Here is a 22,346-nt window from a genome sequence, read left to right on the forward strand (position 1 = left end):
AAACCATTCATAGAAATCACTATAAAGCATTCAAATATATTCAACAATTGCTTTATGAAAATCTCTAATTCCATACGTAATATTCACAAGACACAGATTTCCTTCCACAATAGTTTTTATTGTAAAGTTTGGAGGCGGTTTGAGGGTTAATCTTGCAGCATTTTTTGAACACTCGATTTAAAACAAGAGAAAACAAAACGGTTTACAAAACAAAAAGATCTGTACAAGTTCACGGTTCATCTTAGAAAAACTCAGCCAAGCCCAGGGTTGTGATCGCAGCAGCCACACTGAGGACCGTTCCGGAAACAAATGAGCAGCTGGAAGTCTGTAATCAAAGAACTGTGGAACAGAGACATGTTGATGTGCATGACAAAAGCAGTCCATCCACAGGCTCCATCAGGCTGTGTTACGAGATGACTGTGGAGGTAACAGGGTTCTAAGGGTCACAGTTCAATGTTTGCTCTTCTTGGTCTTTTTGTGCGAGCGATGTGGTGATCGGGATGATGACCTCCAGGATTTGTGCTGCGGTGATGGTGATTTAGAGCGTTTTGACTTCCGTGGTGATCGAGATCTTGTTCTTCATGGAATAAAGTGTGACAGTGGACAAATCGAGAGGTAAATAAACGGTGGGTCAAATCCACACAAATACTTCATATGGTAACATGAGCGAGAACAACAAGTTGATTTGTAGTCAGTTGTTTTTCTCTTTCTATAGTGCTGTGCTGGGTAACCTCACATACAGTGAAATCTCACTTATCCTACAGCCCACTTGTATACTGTTTGTCAAACACACAACCATTCAAAAGTTTGAAGGCAGTAATATATATAGATATTAATAAATCAATACTTTTTATTCAGCAAGGACGCATTAGTCAACGATGCATTAGTCAACGATGACTAAGAATGATGGAAAAGACATTTCGAATGTTACAAAAGATTTCAATTAAATGATGTTCTTAACTTTCTATTCATCAAAGAATTCAGAAACCTTACCAACCTCAAACTTTTGAACTGTAGTCTGTCTTAAAACAAATTACTTGTCCCTTATAACTTGTGCCGGGTCAGGATATTGTGAATAAATGTTTTTGAATAATAATAAATTGCTAATCATCATAATTAGACCCAGGGTCTGGAGGGCTTGTGTGCTGCAGAGTTTAATTCCAACGTGCCTTAACCCATCTCCCTGGAAATTGCTAGTATGCATAGTAAGAGCTTAATTAACTGGTTCAGGTGTGTTTAATTAGGGTTGGAGCTAAACCAGAGATTGTCTTACTACTGGGAGATGAGAGGGTCTGTATAACTTACTATTGGAGAAGACACAACGGTCAACTTGGATCACGTGTGCCTTAACCAATCACATTACAGCCGTGACGTCACTGAATTTCAGTCAGAGTTGTGCGAGACTTAGAGGGCTTTTACACTGGGCTCATTTGCTGTGGTCAGAGCCTGAGCGCGATTGTTCCCGGTGCTGCCCGCAGCATTGGTCTGCCTTCACACCCAATAGTTGTATCGAACCCAGGTGCGTTTGCAGTCACCTTACGTCATCACAAACGCACATGGTAAACGCATGGAGAACACAACGCGACTGAGCATAGTTGTAATTTTTTTGTTATTTTGGTGCTATTATGCACAGTATAATAATTAATTTTAATTTTAATTATTTAATTTTAATTAATTTAATTTTGTTTTTTAGGAGTGTGTGGAATCAACCTTGGCTCTCTCATGTGTTGAGGAAACAATGATATCAACAGTGTTACGCATGCACGCAAGTTGCACGGGATACTTTACTTCCTGAACAAGTGCGCACCCGAGTCTGTGTTGCTTGCACATTCACGCGAACCGTGCCACAGCTCGGGAGCAACCGAACTCAGACCCCCTTCTCCAGGTAGTCTCGGGTTCGGTCCCCCTAGTGCGCACCAGGGTCCGATGACAGCATTCACATTAGCGATTTTTCATGCGAACCGTGCCCCATTCCGCACTAAACTGCCAGTGTGAAAGCCCCCTTAATTGTCGTTTACGAATACCATAGGAATAAATTAGAAGTGCCGTAAGATGAATCCCACCCGTCACAAAAAGTCAGTGACTTCTCTTACAAAATGTCATTTTTTACAGCATACACTCTAAAAATAGTTTAATCCAAAAGTATTGTTCAGTGTAAAGCGTAGAAGATTAGCCAATAGGCTGTCGATTAATAAAATGATAAGCTGTTTATTAATTGTAGTAAAGCCTCTGCTCCATCGACATCCATTAAAAAAAAAAAAAAAAAAAAAAAAAAAAAACCGCCTCTGGTCTCCTTTCCCATGTGCTGCCAAAGTGTTAGCATTAGCTGTTATGCTTTTTCTGCTAAAGGTTGAAGGCTTTCCTTCAAGTGGCTTTGGCTAAACACTGCAGAACACCGGCACTCCAGGACCGAGTTTGGAGAACCCTGAATTAGACAAAAAATGTGTGGTGTGTGTGTGTGTGTGTGTGATGAGTGCATACCTCTCTCTCCTCTCTTCTTTGTCTCGACTCCGTCCTCTACTCTTTTCTCTGTCCTCACTCTTTCTACTTTTTTCTTTATCCCTTGTTTTACTCCTATCCTCCCCTTTATCTCTCCGCTCATCTTTTTTGGACCGGTCTTTCTGTTTTTGTGAATATTTATCTTTCTTCTCCTGGTCGTCCTTGTCAAACTCCTAAAGAAGTGACAGAAAGCAAATGAAAGAAATGTGTTTATTGATTTGCCAGACGTTACAAATTTTGTATCAGAATTCTGTGATTATGCAGACACCAGACATCCACAATATATAAATACTGTATTTATACTTTGCTGATACCAAGGTCAAACGAGAAAATTTAGCAAAACTGGAACGCTGCATCAGCATCCAGAACCACCATTATCGGTTATAAAATTCTTGAATAAAACCTAGTATTATGCAGAATTGGCGTTTACCTTCTGTAGCAGTCTATTTCTGTAGTGCTGAACTTGCTGTTGTAGAGTCATACTAGACTTCATCGGTCTCTTACCTGACTCCAACTCATCCTGGAAATTCATAACCTTCACCTGCAATATGCATAAGCACACTTTTATAGTGCCTGGCAACACAGTCAGCTTCAGTGCTATAGTGAGACATGAAATACTGAGTGAGTGACTAACCTCCAGTTCTCGGAGGCGTGTCCTTTTGCTTTCGGACAGCTCAAAGTTCCTCAGAGAACTCTTAAACTCTGCCCCCTCATACCTGCTGGGGCTGTCAGCTTCTTCACTGCTCGCATCAGAGTCACCATCATTTACCTTCAGGCCACTGCGTGACAAAGACAGGCCGGGGAAACAATGAGGTAACCAAAACTAAAAAGAGTGGTGTTCTATTCTGTTTTTTATACAATTTCCTCTGCTCATAAATTCATGTTTTCCATTGTAATCCAACTTTGCCAACAAACAATACAAAATGTTTAGTGGAAGTTTAGTGGACAGTCCTCATAAAGAAGGTAATAAAAGAAAGCATGTGACTTGAGGCTGTTGAAATGCTCCAATGATATATCATGCGATTAGACTGAATCATCCACTCATCGCAGAGAACAATAAATAAAATTAACCTTACCTTGAATTCACCTCAGTGTCCGAGTCATTCTTGGCTGAAAGGATGAACAGGTTAGGTTTAAAAGGATGCACATATACATATATATGAGAGTATATGAGAGTATGTGAGAGTATGTGAGAGAGAGAGAGAGAGAGAGAGAGAGAGAGAGAGAGAAGTGGACTGGATAGTCTGGGAAAAGTAAATGGCTATGTATTCCTACTCGTGTTGTGACTGTACCTGAGGATTCTGAATCATCCACCTTCTCCCATTTAGACAGTGCAATAGTGGGTAAAGTTTTATCTGAGCCTTCATCAACTGGATCAGACACACCAAAACAAGCACAAAGAGAAATATGGGTTACTTATATAAAAATCATTATAACACAATAAATACAATGCTGTATGTGTCTTAACTCTCACACGGTGTTCAGATTAGGAAATAGGCTACAACTAGCAGTACAATTACAGAAAAAAACAGTTAGTAAATCACTAAATTGTAATGAACAAGATACACTCCCAATAACTGGAATGTCCTTCTACCTACATGGCACACCATCAATATCATCTATTGAGTTTCCTAGTGGGACACCGTCTATGTCATCAACCGGTACACCATCTATAGAGGATGGATCCCAGGTCAAAGGTGATCCGTCAAGGTCATCAAGGGGTGTACCGTCAATTTCACCTCTCTCCAGAGGAATGCCATCCAATGGCACCCCATCCAGATCAGGAGATTTGGGCTAGAGAACAGGTAGGCAAATTAATATTACACACATAAATCATATGCATTTTATTTCGTTTTTATCTTTTTTCCAAAGCTCACCTCTTCTCTGTCAATGACTTCCTCTCCAGGTTTAATAAGCCCCAGGAATATATTCTGCAGTTGGATCAGGAAGGAGTCTGGATAAACTGCCCAGTCTTCCCACGCACGAAAACATCCCATGACTCTTTGCTGCAGATAGGGAGAGATGAAAGAGAGAAATGTAGAGGGGGAGTGGAATCACAGATCTCTGCAGGGGCGGAGCTTGAGGCAGATGACACGCTAGAGCAAACTTTTCCCACCTTAAACTGCTCTGCCTGGAGTCGGGCTTGGATGTTCCGATACGCTTCACTAATGTCTCCAAATATCTGCGGCAGCTTTGTTTCAAAACTATTAGACAGCAAGACAGAAAGAAAACTCTTAAGAAATCATCAGAGACAACATTGAAGTTTTTGGAGTTTTGATGTAACTGCAGTAATGACAGATCTTTTTTTCTGTATTGTGGCATACATCAGAGTGAAAAAGATTATTTATTTACGGTTATTGATTGGATAGAGACAGATCTGAATGCAAGCTTGCAGTTGATCATAAGAAAGTCTGTCATCTCACTAGATAACCCAGATTTAAAAAAAACTATATATAAAAAAAAACAACAACATTTGAACAGGCATGGATGAATCATTCAAAATTAGATCAATATCATGCATTTTGAATTTAACATTACATTTTTTTTTTTTAGAATAAAAATCACAAATCAATCATTTAAATGCTGTAGGTTTGAAACAAATTACCGGGAAACAATTTCAAAGACACTGGAAAAAAATTAAAGAATAAATGCAATCAAGAAAAATATGTTGCACAAGTAACTCACAATTTGCGGTAATAAGACGCATTGGCCACTTTGGCGCAGGAGTTGTAGAGGATGTCGGATATCAGGTAAAGTCTGGCAATCTGCAATATACACAAACAAGACATCAGACAAAAATCACCAAAAGAGTGAAGAAGGGCTAGGCAACTGTACTACTGTAAATGTGTGGGTACCTTCTTCTGCAGTGGTGTGTGTGCTATAGACAGAGATTCAGTGATGCAGGAGACGACCTCCTCAGCAGCCTCTGCTCTCTCCAGGCAGAATAGCATTGCATCACCAATCTCATCCCTGCAAGGAGTCAGCCCTCTCAGCAAGGCCTCCAGCCTCTCTCTGTGCCTGAGACACAACAAACACATTCAATATGCACATGCATTATGGAACCAAAGGGACGTGGGCACCTATACATCACAGGCCTGTGTGCATTTTATTTCTAAGAAATAGGCAGCCTACAACATCTATTTCTGTTGGAGAGGAACACGTGTTTACTCTGCCTTCAGGTGCCCTTTCTTTGGCTCTTCCTCTTGAGAAGGGAAGGAGCTCTCTTCTGGTTCCTCATCACCATGGAGATACGGGTTAAGGAGAGGTGGCTTCCACAGAGAGCCGCCCCTAAACATTCTGAAAGGTGACGTCCTCCATTTATTTGGGTTCTCTCCCTGAGAGGAGGACACAGACACAGGGAAATGTTTACCACCTTTCACTTAGATATGAAGATGTGACATCTATTTCTGAGAGTAAGACTGTGACTAACCATGAAAGGCAGTGGCTCATTTACCTGTAGAATGGAGTAGAGTTTCCATCTGTAGTACACATGCTCCTGACTCTTATTATCAAACAAAAACCTGCAACATTAACCAGACATAACGGGTTACATATGACATGTAGAAGTTTTAAGAAAATATTTGGCCAAATATTTCCTCACCCCCATGTTCTAAACACACCTGAAGTCCGGGTTGTCCTTTTCCCGGCTCATGATGATGGCCTCAAACATGGGACCCTCTCTCACCACAAACTCAATCATTCTGTGTATCAAGCCCAGCAGGTTCCTATCAGCCACAAAAGAGATGGATGAGAGAATGAACAAGGGCACTCTTTTCTTCTCTCATCACTCCATACTGTCCTTACAGCCTTACCATGTCAGTTCTATCTTTTTCTTCTTTCATTTTCACTGTCTTTTGCTCTGAATTTTCTGTCCACTCCAAATAAGATTGCTTTCTGAAGTTACCATGGCCCTATGAGACCGTTAAGGGAGTGTGTTTTAGTACAATGTTTGCTCCTAACGTTCAGAAAAGGGCCACTGTGTGGTGTTTTACACATTTTCACAGTACCAATTACTGGGTATGAAATGGTTTATATAATTTAAAACGCAATTTATTAACAGACTAGAGAAGTTGCTGATGTTGCTAAAGATCTGAGATGTATCTGTGAGCGTGTGAGTGATTTTCTAGGCTCCGATCTAAGATCAATGACGTCTTACAGTATCTTTGTGATGAACTAACCACTGTGCTTTAGGCGTCAGACTACAGGGTGTGACTACTGAGTGTGTTTGTGTGTGTGTGTGTGTGTGTGTGTTTCAGTGGCAATGGTGTTTTAATAAATGGACAGAGAATGTGTACCTTTCTGGGGGGATTACCACTGTCACTACGGCCTCGGACAGAGTCTGTTCGTGACGTCAAACCAAATGATGAAGATACAAAAATACAGTGAGTTTATATTTAAACAAACTGCAGAATATTCATGATTAATATCAGCAGCTAAACCTCTGGAAACATGCTCGCAAACAGACAAGTTCATCTCACCGTTGCTTCTTGCTCTGTCTGAGGGACATTCTGTGGATTCAGACACTTTGCTTTCTCCAACCTGTCTGGCTTCACTAAGGCCATGGGCTCTTTTTAACTCCAGCTTAAAGTTTATCAAGCTAAACCACATAACAGATTACAAATCAAAAATTAATGACTTCTCTTTGACATACCAATCAAATAGTGATATGAAGAGACCAGCCAATTACTCTTTACAGAACAGGTTGGTGGGAATGAAATGTCTCATTACACAGGATGCCCCCCAGGCTAATAAACATTACTGAACTTAAAACCGACCAAGGTTACTGCAGCGTTTCTGTACAGTTTCCTGGTTTAATCTGCTTGTGATTCTTTATCTAGTACAAGATGCACATATAAGTTGAATCAACTGACTCAATAGTTTCATGTGTTCTCACGACAATGTGAATTCTCACTGAGTTGATTTTGAAACTTTTCTTAAACAATGAAATAATAAAATCATTTCTCAAACAGTTCAGCTAAAGGTTGGCTCCATCACATTTCTCTACATTTAATATACAAAAATCAATCAAAAGGCTGGGGTCAGTTCATTGGAAAAACTTTTTTAAGAGAAATTAAAATTAAAACTATTTTGTTCAGCAAGGAAGCATTAAATTGACCAGATGTGATACTAAAGGCATTTATAATAGAACAAAAGATTAATATTTTAAATAAATTTGTTCTTTTTAACTTTATATTTATCAAAGAATGCTAAAAATGAAGAATCCTAGAAATGCTGGTAACATTTTATTTTAAGGACCAATCCTCACTGTTAACTAGTTGCTTATTAGCATGCATATAAATAGCATATTGACTTTTTAATAGTATTAGCATATTAATGCCTTATTCTGCATGACCATATTTTAGATTCCTTAATCCTACACCATACCTAAAATTAACAACTTATTAACTATTAATAAGCAGCAATTTCAAAGTTTGTTCAGGGAAAATTCTTAGTTAACAGTGAATGTGTGTTCCCTATTCTAATGTGTTACCAAAATGCTTTTTATTATGCCATCACAGCCATAAATTACATTTTAAAATAGAAAATATTTTAACTGTAATAATATTGTTTTTACCGTATTTATCATCAAATAAATGCAACCTTATTGAGTATAAAAGACTTGTCTCAAAATCATTTAAAAACCTTGCTGACCCTAAACTTTTGAGGTGTAAAGAAAAGGAAAATATTTGATCTAAAATGAAAAACTTTGATTCCATTCCGATTCCAAAATCTTAATTCTCAGCCATGATCTTTTGTATCAACCTAAAACCATCTAGCAGTAATCTTTATTCCTTTAATTTTCCTACTTTTTATTTATTGGGGGAAAAAAAAGTCAACTTTTGTTTACTCAGTGATGCTTCATGCTCACAGAACGCCTTGGCAGCAGAAAATCTTTTATAAATACCTTGACTTCAGCATACCACACTCTACAACAAGCATGTGGTTACCTTGTAAATGTCTTCCTGTGAGCGGCTGCGCGGTTTGGTGAAGTCATTTCTGAAGCGGTCTCTGGGTTGGGCGTTGAATGGCAGTCCAGAAGGTGGAGGGGGGGCAGTGGTCTTCAGAACCCCGATGGGGGTGTACAGAGGTTGCGGAGGAATACGTACTGCCTTCCCCCAACCTAGCTTCATCTCAAAACCCATTACTGTTTTACCTGCAAAACACAGACACCAGAGCTCAAATGTCAAAACTGTCCAACTAACAAGTGCATCTTTTGACAGACAGCAGTCTAATGTTTCATTTCCACGGGTTTGACGCCTCACCATCCAGCGCAGCCAGAGCACGCTCTGCATCTTTCCGCGTCATAAAAGCAACAAAACCGCGGTTGGTGACTCTTGTTCTCTCTTCTTCAGTGCGTGGCCACATGATCTTCACACTGGCCAGAGGGCCGTATTTCCCAAACTCCTTACACAGCATCTCCTCTGTCATCTAACGAGGCAGACAAAGCTTCATAAATAAGAGTCTAAAGATACTGTGTAGCACACCTCTGTAGTACTAAGAGTGCAATATGGTCACTATTATGCAGTGTTTAAGGAAAAACCATGTGACATTTTGCGTTGGCCAGATTTTTCCGTGGATGGCAATCAGCAGGTCAAAATACCGTGTTCTCTTCTCACCTTGGGGTTGATGCAGCCGATGTACAGGTTTGTTGTGTTTGGCACTGCAGGATCATCATCAAATACTACAAACACAATACATAAAAAGATTTGTAAGGCTTCCACTGGGTTTCCAAAGTGAAATGTGTGGCACAGGTTTGTCAGCGTTACTTGATCGTCGTGTCAGGGGTACATCCGGATCTGGGTGTACTCCTCCAGAGTCACCTTTCTTCCTTTTGTATCGTTCCTCTCTTTCCTCCTGGATTCTGAATGACAGATTCAATAAAGACAGAACACTTTTTTTTAGCTACCCTTTTGTAACACTTGTTAAAGTAGTGATGAAATGGAGAGCAGATCTTTTTTTTCTGTATTGTGACGTACATCTGACTGAAACATATTAACAAAAAACTGCATATATATAGGCTTGGGAGTTGTTGACTGCTGAACATAGGGAGGAATCGATCACAATAAAATCACTACCATGCATTTAGAAAATAAGGTGAATAGAGTGAATTTTGAGAGAAACACTGACTGTTTTAATTCCTCTTTAAAAAGCTCCAGATTACTCTTCTTCTTCTTCTCCTCCACTTTCTTTTTAATGACCTAGAATGGAAAAACGACAAAAATGTTAGACTAATTATTGTATTTTGTGATTCACAGCAAAATGGATTGCGCCACCTATGCTGATTACAGCGCTCATCACATTCCTTCTGACCCGGTCTTACCTCTTCAGAGCATATTAAGCTCATCTGACAACAGAAGACAGAAGGTCACTTACAGTTTTCTTAACTTCTGCCGGTTGAACAGGCGAGGCATTCTGAGGTGGAGAAGTGAATTTAGAGGCGGGTCTGTAGAGTTTGCTCTTCTTCACTTCGGCGGCTTCTTCCTCTGAAAAATGAACAATGAAAACATATAACTCGCCTCTTCCTTTATTTGAACTAACAGCTTGGATTTATAGTTTTAGTAGCCCAAAATTCAAATTCTAAGCTTTTTAATGCAAGCAACATATAATTTTTAACTAAAACACAAAGTCAGTTTGAGATAGATTCGACAAATCAGTAACTAGATCAGAGTTACAGAGATCTAGAGAGACACATGCTTAGAAACCCAAACAAGCAATATTAAGTATGGAACATATTTTATATTTCACTTTTGTTATTGTAACTGAAACTATAAAAAAAAAATAATTCTGTAATTGAAATAAGGTGGCAATAATATATTAAAATTAGATCAAATGGCATCGCCACTTACAAAATTGCTCAAACTAAAATTAAAACTTGATATAATAAAGGCTAATTCAAAATATTAATATATACACTATAATAATATATAAATAATACTGAAGAGGAAACTTGTATAAGAAAGGCACTACAACTCGCCTTTAGTTGCATTTACAATGCCTCCTCGTACAAATGTCTTCACTCCACTTTTTTCATTAGTGTCAAAAGAAGCTACAAATTCCTCAAAGACTTCAGCGGCTTTCTCCTGCTCCTGTAAACACCGAGACATAGAAATGCTGTACAAGTCAACAATATAAAAATGCGTATATTTTTGAATAAAAATACCTTATTTCCCCCCACCCTTATTTTACCGGTTTCAATTAACAGGAATAACTTTGTATGTGGTATTCGTCTATTTTGGGGGGGTTTTATATTTTTAGCTAAGCAACTCTACTCCCACCCAGGAAGAAAAATAACAAGACAATTAAGAATTCATTCCCACATTCATTCCTTTGTTTTGGTTAAACTATAAATCACACTGTACTAATTTATTTTTCATTCAAATCAATCATGGCCACAATCTAAACGTTCCTTAGATTTTAGCTAAAACTAAAGGAACACGTTTTAAAGTGGACACAAATTAAAAAGTTGTGGAAAGTCATTCTTAATTTGCAGCCATACTATCTATTTTTTCTTCTGCATGTGCTGAATGTACATTGAATCTATCAAACACACTTTGCTGACAAAAACATACCTTTTTCTTCATTTCCTCTTGCTCTTTTTTTGTTAGTGTCCTCTTCACCCCCACAGATTTCCCTTTTTTGTCTGCCATATCAACTTTCTAAAACACAACAGAAATGTACCTTAACTTAGTTTATACAATTATGTAAGCATATATTAAGGACTGGGGAACTACATATACATTTAAAAAACAACTACTCAAAACCCTGCATACCTGATAAATATCTCAAAGTACTTCACTTAATGACAAGACTTCTGAGAATAAGAGTGAAAATAACAACGCAAATTTCCCAGCACAATGTGACAGTCATACAAAAGCCATTTTGCACTCCGACCTCTCGATTGAGCACAGCAGGATGAGGGACTCTGAAGATGCTGGATTACAACACCAGCCCTGTTATGAGTTATAACATTATCTTTCAATAGTCATATTTCTGCTGCTCGTGGTGTCTCTATAACTCAATCGGAGACTGTTTTCCAACCTAGTGAGCTGCCTACCTAGACAGCGTTGGTGGGCATCAGGGTCGCCGACAGACACCCAGAAAGCTGTTTTGTAAGTGTTTGCAGCTCACCAGGTTGAGACAGACAGCCTACGTGTGTACGTTAGCGTGCAGGCTAACAGCTCTAGATCTTCTGGCCTCGTTCAAACCTCAGACAACCTTCTGCTGCCAACTGCTTCAACGCCACTGGAGGACGCAATGAAAACATATCTGATGCTTAACCAACTGTACATCTTTAGACAATCTATACAGCGACTTACAGGTCTTGCGTTGCAAAAAACGAAACCGTACGTTTGTTGCTAATCCGCCATTTTGGAATGACTAGAAATGGAAATAGCGGAAAAGTGACGTCACGTGACAAACACCAATCAGAACTCAAAACGCCTCGTTCTGCGAATGCAGCAGATTTTTGAGAGAGACTCCAGACTCACGTGAGTAATTTAATAAAGCATTGATATAAAAATATACTATCGTTATACAGTTGTATTAATTATGAATTGATTATTTATTTATACAATGGCAAGACAAGACCTCTCACCCTGAGCTTCTGCAAGGCTGTCAACCAACCAGATGTTCCTTTTGATAACATCATACATCTTTTTCTATATTTCCATTACATGTGAATGTTTCTCGCTGTATTGTCCTGATGTATGACATGATAATATTATTATTATTAATAATAATAATTATTATTATTTATTAATTTATTAATTTTTGGATAACATCATGTAAAACAAAACAACTATTATGACAGAACACAAAATTCATCCATTCATCCACAATTGCTCATGTTTGCAAAAAACTTAGTATTTTGTCTTGTTTCTAGTCAAAATATCTAAACATTTTTAAATCAAGATACATTTACTAGATAAAAAAAGGCATGAGATATTTAGTAATGTTTCCTGGGGGACAAAATCTACATGAAGTGAATTTGCTTAAAACAAGTAGAATCCTCTTAAAACAAGATTATTTTTCTCACCCCCTGGCAGATAATTTTACTTATTTTAAGCAACATGCACTTAATTTAGATTCATTAAATATTTTTAGACTATACTAGACAATACTAAATATGTTTTGCTTATATACTAAATGAATTTTGATTTAAGAATTTGTAGATATTTTAACTAGGAACAAGACAAAAAGATTAAGATAATGCTTTTTTTTTTTTTTTTTTTTTGCAGTGCAGCTGGGAAGTCATTTGAAATGTAGCTATATTGTCAAACCATAGGTTTTCAAAGAGCGCACTGATCTGTTTAGTGAGAGCACAGAATGGCTTCTTCTCAGTCTGTACCACTTTCTTCCCCATGTGATTTCGCTGTGGACATTATACATTCACTTGATTTCTAAAGGGCGGTGTTGTCACCGCATAGGGTTTATTGGAGGCGTTTTTGAATGCAAATGACCATGAACATGAACGAGCATGGTGCATTTAGAACATGTGGGATCTATTACTTGATGTGCGTAAGAAGCACGTACGCACGTTTGATAAATATTGACCTTTTTTGTACTTACATTCCAAATTTCATTCGTAGGACAAAATATAGAAATTTTTCGACGCATTGTTGATAAATGAGGCCCCTGGACTGTGTGTTTTAAAATAAATGGCCAGTTTTTATTAAAAGAAATTGTGAATAGTGTTTGGATTATGGCATAAAAATTTCTTAATATCCGCTCAAATAGCCAAAGAACCAAACTCTCAGTGATGTTTGCATAAAGAGATGCATAAAAATGAAAATCTCACTCATCATTTACTCACTCACTGACGCTGTAAGAAAATTTGTCCATACAATGTAAATCGTTGTCAACCAGAATTGTTCACAGAAGAAAATAAAAAATCATAGAGATTTGGATCCCTCCTAGGATACAGATACATGTTGACCCTTGGTAATATTATTAGAAAATACGGAATTAGCTTCCACTGTTATTCTGATGATACTGCTATATATCTCAACGAGACTAGATGAAACTTCTAAATTATCTAAGCTAACAGAGTGTGTTAAAAATTTAAAAGATGACCAATAATTTTCTCTTATTAAATTCGGATAAGACAGAGATTTTAATTATTGGAACAAAAAACACTACACAGAAACTTTGTGGATTACAATCTGAAACTAGACGGATGAACTGTTACTTCTTCTACAGTCAAAAATCTGGGTGTTATATTAGACTGCAACTTGTCTTTTGAAAATCATATTTCCCATGTTACAAAAACTGCATTCTTCCATCTTAGAATAATTGCCAAGCTACAAAACATGTTATCTGTTTCTGATGCAGAAAAGCTAGTTCATGCATTCATGACCTCTAGACTGGACTATTGTAATGCACTTCTAGGTGGTTGTCCTGCTTCGTCAATAAACAAGCTACAGGTAGTCCAAAATGCAGCAGCTAGAGTCCTTACCAGGTCAAGAAAATATGATCATATTACCCCAATTTTACAGTCTCTGCACTGGCTACCTATTAAGTTCTGTATCAGTTACAAATTATCATTACTTACCTATAAGGCCCTAAATGGTTTAGCTCCTGCGTATCTAACTAGCCTTCTACCACGCTACAATCCATCACGCTCCCTAAGGTCACAAAACGCTGGACTTTAGGTAGTTCCTAGGATAGCAAAGTCCACTAAAGGAGGTAGAGCTTTTTCACATTTGGCTCCCAAACTCTGGAATAGCCTTCCTGATAATGTTCGGGGTTCAGACACACTCTCTCTGTTTAAATCTAGATTAAAAACATATCTCTTTCACCAAGCATTCGAATAATGCATCTCTTAAATTGTGACTGCAGTTGCATCTGATCAAATGCGCATTCTTATTCTTTAGCTTGGGTTAATCTAATAAATTTTACTTTGTTGGAACAGCAGCTATGCTAATGATGTCTCTATTTGTTTCTCTGTTTTGCCACGGGAGGATTTACACAAGCTCCAGTCTGGATCCAGAACACTTGAGAAGAGATGATGCTGAACCTCAGAGGACCCCAGATGATGCTAACCCTGAATCAACAAACAGAACTAACAAATATTGCTACAAGTGTGACTGCATCATATAATAATTGCTGTTAATAATGTTCATCGTCTGGCTGACTACGTCTTGTATTCATTTTTTCAGAAAAATCCTGTCATACGCGCACAAACTGACAGTCACCACTTATAAGCTACTACTAAATATTGTAGAAACGTAATTTTCTGTAAAGTTGCTTTGTAAGGATTTGTATTGTAAAAGCGCTATACAAATAAACTTGAATTGAATTGAATAGATTTGGAATGACATGGAGTTCATTGTTTAGTGTTTATTGACATGATGATATAAAATGTGAACAACTTTCATTTCATTACCCTCTGAGGTACCATTCATAATTGTATTTTTCCATAACCTAAAACTGTAAAAACCTTCATCATATAACAACCAAATACCGTATTTTCCAGACTATAAGTCACACTTTTTTTCATAGTTTGGCTGATCCTGCGACTTACAGTCAGGTGCGACTTATTTATCAAAATTAATTTGACATGAACTGAGAGAAATGAACCAAGAGAAAACATTACTGTCTACAGCCGCGAGAGGGCGCTCTATGCTGCTCAGTGCTACTGTAGTCTAAACTGAAGACATAGAGCGCCCTCTCGCGGCTGTAGACGGTAATGTTTTCTCTTGGTTCTTGGTTCTAAATAAATACGACTTATAGTCCAGTGCAACTTATATGTTTTTTTCCTCATCATGACGTATTTTTAGACTGATGCGACTTATACTCAGGTGCGACTTATAGTCCGAAAAATACGGTAAGTAACATTTTTACACTGACAGAAATCTTTTAAATATTTAGTTGAAGGACATCATTACAGCAAAAAGAGATGCACCCAAATTATATATATAAATATTTTTTTTTCATTATTGTTAGCAAAACTAAACATTTACCTGAAAACTGAAGCTGAAAAAAATTGTGTCAGTTAAATTTTGGTAATTGGACTGTTACCAGCTGTAGTTAAACGTCACTGATTTCGGGCCTCCAAAACTATTTCAGATGAAACTTATATTATTTCTTTTCTGTTTCGCCCCAATATTGTTGGTTGTGAAAATTTCAGTGCAGCACAAACAGTAAACACTACTACTTCATAAAACTGAATGGTTGTAATTGTAATCACTGAAGAGTTACTGTTCGATCAGCTCCTCTTGCTCCTCCCCTCCCTCTTCTCAAGCCTCTTCCTCCTCTTGTCACACCAAACCCACCCCTTCCTCTGCCTCGTCCACCACCCATAATGTTTCCTTGTCCTCTAGCTCGTCCACCACCAACGATATTTCCTCTTCCGCTGCCTCGTCCACCACCTATAATGTTTCCTTGTCCTCTAACTCGTCCACCACCAATGATATTTCCTCTTCCTCTGCCTCTTCCACCTCCTCCAAGAGCTCCTCTTCCTCTTCCCCAGCCCCGTCCTAGCCCTCTTAACCTCAGGTCAGTGAAACGGTCATTAAGGTATACGGCAGTCTGCAAAACAAGATAAAAACAGAGGCTCTACAAGCTGAAGAACAGTTTAATCATGCATTTTTTATAAAATGTATTGTCTTTACACTAGTGTTGTCATGGTACCAAAATTTCAGTATTCGGTACCGATACCAGTGAAAATCCATGGTTCTCGGTACCAATTTCGGTACCAAAGCAAAACACAAAAATATGCTAATTAAAAAAAACTAAAAAACTTTTTATCACTAAAAATAAAACCAGTTCCATTCTTTATACTTATTTACAATTGTGTTTAAAGTTTTTCTACAAGTAATATAATTATGAAAAACCGTAAACAAATTTAATTTGTCTTTTAATTAATGAAATTTAAACATTTGATTTTTTGGTAAATAAAGAGGATTTGCTATTAAAATAAAACATGGAAGAAATATTTTGTGATTTATTTCTTTAAAAAAAAATTATTAATTTTTTCAACAGTAGTAGCAGTATCACATCCTTTCTACTAAATAATAGTAATATTTCTAGCACAATGCCTTTAAGTAAAAATGAACTTATTTTGATGGGTTGCCGTGAATACCTTTAAATTGACACTGGTTTTACTCAAATTAAATGGTAAAATGCTTGTGAAGTGACTCAGAACAGTTGTGGTGATGTTGTTTATGTATTTATGTCCTCATTGAGACGGCAGATGCTGAAATTACTGCAAGCGTCACGTCACGCACTTCAGTCTATGTAGTAAACAAACCATTCATTCATTCACACAGAGACGCGCAGAACATGCAGGATTTAGATTTCAACCAACTTTTGCGGCTTAACATTTACAGATACTGGTCCATATGGAGATTTAATTTGATTAATTAATGCTAACTTTGACAAATTCTGTGACTGTCCATATTAAAATGTTAGTTTCATTTTCATGATTGGATTTTCAGATTCTGTCAGCGTTTTCTGCTTCGCAGAAATAGCGCTGTATGAATCCATAACCGACCTGTACTTAAAGAAACCTGCTACCGTCACATGTTCATTTTTTTGTTCCGACTTGGTACCGAAGTACCGGGTCTTTTGACAACACTACTTTACACAGATAATAAAATGCATTAAATGTCTGACTCCTACTTTACTGGGTATACAGGCTCTGCCGGACTGTTAAACTCACCTGGTTAGTGGCTGCTTTGTAGTTAAATTGCAGAGGAATCCCCTTAGGTGAAGAAGTACTGGATCCTCCAGATGATCTGCCCCTTAACACTGCCCCACCCCTCCTAACCTGATTAGATGTCTTCCTGATGGAGTGAAAAGAGTGTGAGAGAGACAAAGAAAAGATAAACAAAGAGAAATATACAACCAGTGAATGAGAAAGAAGTCAGATGGTGCATTTACTCACACAGCGACAGGTGCAGATTTAGCATTTGGCAGAGAAACTGTGAGCGTGGAGCCAGATGGTGCTGTTCTTCGACTTCAGTGTGTGTGTGCATGTGGGTGTGACAGACACAGAGAGAGAAAAAAAGAGCAGAGACAATTAGTTTACACGCCTTGAGAATACTTTTTGGAATATAGAGTCATATTCTCATTTAATTCAAACTCACCTTCTTATCGTCTGATACCTTTGTAATTTCTCAGCTCTGTTTGTAGCAGTAAACTGAAGTAACAAAGACAGAAATGTAGGTCTAAAATATATTAACACGAAGGTCAATCCATGTATAAGTTGTGTATAATGTGAATGTTTTTTTATCATTATTAATAAAGATTGTCCTTCTTACCCCTCTGTCTAATAGAAATGGTCTTCCACCCCTCTGTCCTCTTGCTGACAATGCACCCCTACAACAACAACAGCAATCAAACACTTATATATTAAACTGCAGACTGTTCTAAGGTGAGTTTATAGCTCTTTTTTCTTAAAGTTAATTGCTACTTCTAAAAAGATTCAATATTTTTTGCAACAACCCATAAAATACTGAGAGTTTACCAGATGTCACCCAATACATCTTTCTCCCCATTTATTCTTGTTGTATTTTAACTATATATTAAAAGTCTCATGCTCACTAAGGCTGCATTCATTTGCTCAAAAATACAGTAAAAGCAGTAATATTATCAAATATTATATGATTTAAAATATCAGTTTTCTATTTTATTACATTTTAAAAATTAATTTATTCCTGTGGTGCCAAATCTTGAATGAAAGCAGTTATTAATCCAGTCTTCAGTGTTACATTATCCTTCAGAAATCATTCTAATATGCTGATTTGGAGCGTAATAAAGCAATAAGTCCCAAGAAGCCGTGGTTTACAGTGAATTTAGAACAGCTAAGTGGCGTTGTTAGGCACGAAGTGAAGCTGAGTTATAAATTCACTGTAAACCTCTGCTTCATGGGGCTTACTGCTTTTATAAAACAGTTATTCCATATACGTAGTAAGGTTTCACAGAATAAAACAGAGCAAATAAAGTGTAATGATATGAATAAAAACAGTTTTCTTCCACCAAACAATGTAGTTCCTCAGAAACAGTTGTGGTTGCCAATCAATCCACAGAAGCAAACAAAGGTGTATGTTTGTAGTGTAATTTACAAAAGCTTTGAACATGGCTCAACCAATCAGAATCAAGGACTGAACCTTTTTGTTTGTGGATTTTTTCAGGATTCTTTAATGAATAGAAATCTTTTGTAATATGTGACCCTGGACCACAAAACTTGAGTTTTCAGAAAGCTTTCAATTGATGTATAGTTTGTTATGATCGGACAATATCTGGCCGAGATACAGCTATTTGAACATCTGTAATCTGATGGTGCAAATAAACCGAAATACTGAGAAAATCCCCTTTGAATTTTTCCAAATGAATTCTTAGCAATGCATATTACTAATCAAAAATTAAGTTTTAATATATTTACAGTAGGAATTCTTTTTTTTTTTGGCTATTGCTACAAATATACCCCAGCGACTGGTTTTGTGCTCCAGGGTCACATATTATAAATCTTTACTATCACTTTGATCAAGCAAATTGCTCCTTGCCGGACAGAACTAATAATTTCTTAATACTTAATTTAAAAAACTCTACTGGCTCCAAACTTTTGAACGGTAGTGTATATCTCTGCCTTTGTGTGTCTTCAAGGTCGGAATTCTTAGAGATGATAAACTGCAGCTGCATCATCATAAGCTTCTCTCTGAAGCAACACAGACAATATGTCCATGCAACCAAGGCTGAAATGGTCAATTACTTTTCTCTTCTGCAACTGTGACTTTCAGTGTTTATGGTTATGCAGACATTATGGCTTCAAATAGAATCTTCAAATAGATTGGGCTATACATTGTATATAAATGTGTGTGTGTGTGTGTGTGTGTGTGTGTGTGTTTGTGTGTGTGTGTGTGTGTGTGTATATATATATATATATATATATATATACACACACACACACACACACAGGAGTAGTCGAGAGAGAGAAGGACTGCTGACGCATACCTGACCCGGAAGAAGTAACCCGGAAGTGATTACGATAGTGTGTTGATGATAGACCTCTGACACTAGCTTGCTCTATTCTTTTTCTGTTCTATCTGTTTTCTTTTTATTTATTATATTATTTAAAAGCCCTTCCTATGTGTACTGTATTAAGCTAAAGGAGACTTGTTATAGCACTTATATATCATTACTCTTTTTGTTGTTTTTGATTGCTTCCACTGTCCTCATTTGTAAGTCGCTTTGGATAAAAGCGTCTGCTAAATGAATAAATGTAAATGTAAATGTAAAACATTGGAAGACTACTTCCCATGAAAACCAGTTCTCATGAGTTCCTGTGTCAACCTTCACCTCTTCTGTTGGCACATATATCATAATATCCTATCGTCCTGCTCACAGTTGAATTGTAGAGTATATAATAAATGCTTAATCATATAACAATAGGTACTTTAGACTGAGATTCTTGAATTTTATCTATATTCATACGTTGTCACCATTTTAATAATTAAGCATGATACTGTACTGTATTATTAGTATTATAGTACATTTTATCATTCAAATTTTGTTTAGATATTAAAGTAAAAAAACAAAACATAACATATTCCAGTTTTATGAGTGATCATGTTTGAATGAATGAAGAGTGTAGAACCTGCTCAGTCCGCCTCCTCTTCCTCTTCCTCTTCCTCTTCCTCTGAATGTCCCCCTCGATGTGAATGTGGTCTGATCAAACAGTTCACCGCTCTATGATACACATTTAAAACGTTGTTGAAAAAAAAGTTATCGTATTAACATAGGACACAGGGTATTCGATTGAAAACAACCGGTTTCAATTATTTAACCTTATTTTAGGACCAGAAACAATACAATGACTTATACCGTGACAGTGGCAGCAGCTATATTTAATGAACCCCTTCTCGATATCATGTCCCTCCCGGATCCCATTTGTCTCCTCAAACCTCTCGCCCTGCCAGGCCCTGTGAGACAAACCTCTGTGAGAAACTTACAAGTGCTTATACAGTTCACCTGAAGCATTTTTAAAACAGATCAGGCCAGGCAGAAGTCCAAGCAGTCCAAATGTGTCAGCTGTCATAAACGATAAGAGTCTTAAGTATCAGATGCTTGCCTCGGTACTGCTGCGCTCCTCGTCTGAGTCCCCTCTGCTGCTGGGGAACCTGGTTGAGTTTCTTCAAGACGTTGTTCCTGTTAGCAGCTCGTTTAGTTTTAGCTCGGCTCGCATTCAGTTCCTTCTTATTCAGCTTTATAATGTCATCTGTGAAATCAAAATGAACAAAGTGTTTCACCTCTGGTTTATTTTAAAAGAGGCTCTAAAATAGAAAACTATTTCAATTGAAAGATTAATGATATGAATTACATATAGGATAATATTTGTGTAGCCTATATATCTTGTTTGAGCTAAATACTGTGGCTACTGTACAGATGGATGAGGTTTTTATTATACATTTACTATAACTTGCTTCATTTTATTCTTTAACAATCACACATCTTTTCGTTCATTTATTATCACGCTAAACTCAAGGTAAATGACGTGTGTGCACGAGCAGGTTGGTGTGACAGCTGTTGAATGTATGTGACAGCTGACCGCTGTTGCTCTCTCTCCACGTCAACACAGAAGCGAAACCCACGGATCCTGCCAACTCACCCAAATCGCAAAACACTTTAAGTTTATGTCTCGCCTCGCAGTTACCAACCTAATGACAAGTCGATTTTGTTGTCCGAGCTTGAAGCGTGAGGCTCCTGCATTTGCTCAGTACTCTCCATCTGAACATCATTCTCCCCCATTTCGTCCCCAAACGTCGTTAGGCAGGCAAAAGTTTCAGAAGCGTCGCGTGAATCGAAAAAGCCAAAGTCTTTAAACACTCGATAGCTTTGCAATGCCTTTTGAATAAAGTCCGCAATATCATTCCATATCCGAAGGTGTCCAAACAGAAACGCTAATGACGAGACGAACTATGAAAACTTTTTAAATCGAGCCGGTTTCAAGGCGCTTTCTTTTGTGTCGATCAGGTGAATAGTGAGTGCTAGCAGTGTGACCCGCCCAGCAGCGATGAGTCTGACGAGAGCCCGATATAGCGCTGTCTAATCCGGCAGGGCAGGTCTTTCAAGGCGCTTTACAACACAACTAGCGGCAGGAATTCAGTTCTTAACTTTCCCTCAGTTATTTTTGTTATCATAATCACAGACAAAACATGTTTTTTTTAGAGTTAATCCAACCTGTTAATGGACTTTGTATTAAAACACTTTTGAAATGAATAATACAACTGAAGAAAAGCCGTTGTTTAGTTTACATTTAAACCTGGGGGGGGGGGGGGGGGGGGGTTAAATGTAAACAAAACAACGGCTTTTCCTCAGTTGTATTCATTTCAAAAGTGTTTTAATACAAAGTCCATTAACATATTTTTTCTACAATAGAATACAATACAATACAGTACAATACTCAAATTCTAAACACAATTATAAAACCTACTCAGAGTTTATTCAGTATTTATTGCTAATTTGTATTATTAGTGGCGAGTATTTTCTCCATTCAGCCGCCAGGGCTCGCCTCTGAGCTCAGGGCACACGGCCAGGTTTTCTGTGCCACACTAACCACAACTGAACACCCGCCGGGCACCAGACGAAAGAAGATAAGACACGCCCTAAAATGAAAGTAAGTCAACCACCTTTCAACCTCACTTCACTCAACAGTTACCTCAAAGACTTTGAAAAAGCGCCTTAATTATGACTTAATTATAGTTCAATGACTTAATTAAACTTAATTATAACTCTAGCTTTTGAAACTGCTTCAATCACTATCCATTCTTCGCGCATCACATAAATATTCCCGATGATAAATAACATCATACTGCTTCACTTATAGAAAATAAAAAGCAAAACAT

The 22,346-nt window shown here is 37.5% G+C and overlaps 3 protein-coding genes across 7 annotated transcripts in view; 1 reads left to right on the forward strand and 2 right to left on the reverse strand.

The window, feature by feature from the left end:
- Positions 1 to 97: 97 nt before the first annotated feature.
- On the reverse strand, positions 98 to 11,895 carry LOC132139556 (U2 snRNP-associated SURP motif-containing protein-like). 5 transcript variants are annotated; one of them, XM_059548001.1, is made up of 25 exons: positions 11,555 to 11,883; positions 11,271 to 11,450; positions 11,070 to 11,156; positions 10,475 to 10,586; positions 9,874 to 9,983; positions 9,628 to 9,698; positions 9,267 to 9,361; positions 9,117 to 9,181; positions 8,763 to 8,928; positions 8,448 to 8,653; positions 6,795 to 6,838; positions 6,120 to 6,224; positions 5,954 to 6,020; positions 5,668 to 5,834; positions 5,355 to 5,517; positions 5,185 to 5,264; positions 4,616 to 4,703; positions 4,377 to 4,505; positions 4,098 to 4,293; positions 3,792 to 3,869; positions 3,576 to 3,609; positions 3,134 to 3,278; positions 2,930 to 3,040; positions 2,482 to 2,672; positions 98 to 577 (listed from the first exon to the last, which is right to left on the reverse strand). In XM_059548001.1, exons 3-25 carry the CDS (start codon positions 11,145 to 11,147, stop codon positions 451 to 453), a joined length of 2,628 nt encoding a protein of 875 aa, XP_059403984.1. In that variant the 5' UTR covers positions 11,148 to 11,156; positions 11,271 to 11,450; positions 11,555 to 11,883; the 3' UTR covers positions 98 to 450. The 5 variants fall into 5 exon arrangements, with proteins under 5 accessions (XP_059403984.1, XP_059403985.1, XP_059403987.1 ...); XM_059548002.1 differs by lacking the exon at positions 11,271 to 11,450 and having other exon boundaries at positions 11,817 to 11,895; XM_059548004.1 differs by lacking the exon at positions 11,271 to 11,450 and having other exon boundaries at positions 11,629 to 11,883.
- A 3,429-nt stretch (positions 11,896 to 15,324) lies between these two features.
- On the reverse strand, positions 15,325 to 21,331 carry LOC132130579 (uncharacterized). The gene is made up of 9 exons (XM_059542330.1): positions 21,159 to 21,331; positions 20,573 to 20,719; positions 20,326 to 20,423; positions 20,099 to 20,190; positions 17,763 to 17,820; positions 17,589 to 17,641; positions 17,387 to 17,458; positions 17,162 to 17,285; positions 15,325 to 16,029 (listed from the first exon to the last, which is right to left on the reverse strand). Exons 1-9 carry the CDS (start codon positions 21,247 to 21,249, stop codon positions 15,685 to 15,687), a joined length of 1,080 nt encoding a protein of 359 aa, XP_059398313.1. The 5' UTR covers positions 21,250 to 21,331; the 3' UTR covers positions 15,325 to 15,684.
- A 578-nt stretch (positions 21,332 to 21,909) lies between these two features.
- LOC132139557 (leucine-rich repeat and calponin homology domain-containing protein 2-like) overlaps positions 21,910 to 22,346 on the forward strand; it is a 76,501-nt gene continuing 76,064 nt past the window's right edge. Inside the window, exon 1 of the mRNA XM_059548010.1 lies at positions 21,910 to 22,117. The gene's annotated coding sequence lies outside the window, so the exon portion shown is untranslated. The remainder of the gene's footprint in view (positions 22,118 to 22,346) is intronic.

The sequence above is a fragment of the Carassius carassius genome, chromosome 4 (genome assembly GCF_963082965.1).
Source record: "Carassius carassius chromosome 4, fCarCar2.1, whole genome shotgun sequence".
In the NCBI taxonomy this organism is placed as follows: domain Eukaryota; kingdom Metazoa; phylum Chordata; class Actinopteri; order Cypriniformes; family Cyprinidae; genus Carassius; species Carassius carassius.

Bases quoted from the DNA above. Each gene is read 5' to 3' on its own strand.
- LOC132139556 (XM_059548002.1), bottom strand. From the start codon at position 11,147: ATGGCAGACAAAAAAGGGAAATCTGTGGGGGTGAAGAGGACACTAACA. The intron at 9,362-9,627 runs GTCAGTGTTTCT...TCTGTCATTCAG, and splicing joins TTTAAAGAGGAATTAAAACA to AATCCAGGAGGAAAGAGAGG. The intron at 3,610-3,791 runs GTACAGTCACAA...TCATCCTTTCAG, and splicing joins GGATGATTCAGAATCCTCAG to CCAAGAATGACTCGGACACT.
- LOC132130579 (XM_059542330.1), bottom strand. From the start codon at position 21,249: ATGGGGGAGAATGATGTTCAGATGGAGAGTACTGAGCAAATGCAGGAG. The intron at 20,720-21,158 runs GTTGGTAACTGC...TTGATTTCACAG, and splicing joins CAAAATCGACTTGTCATTAG to ATGACATTATAAAGCTGAAT. The intron at 17,286-17,386 runs GTGAGTAAATGC...TCACTCCATCAG, and splicing joins AAATCTGCACCTGTCGCTGT to GAAGACATCTAATCAGGTTA.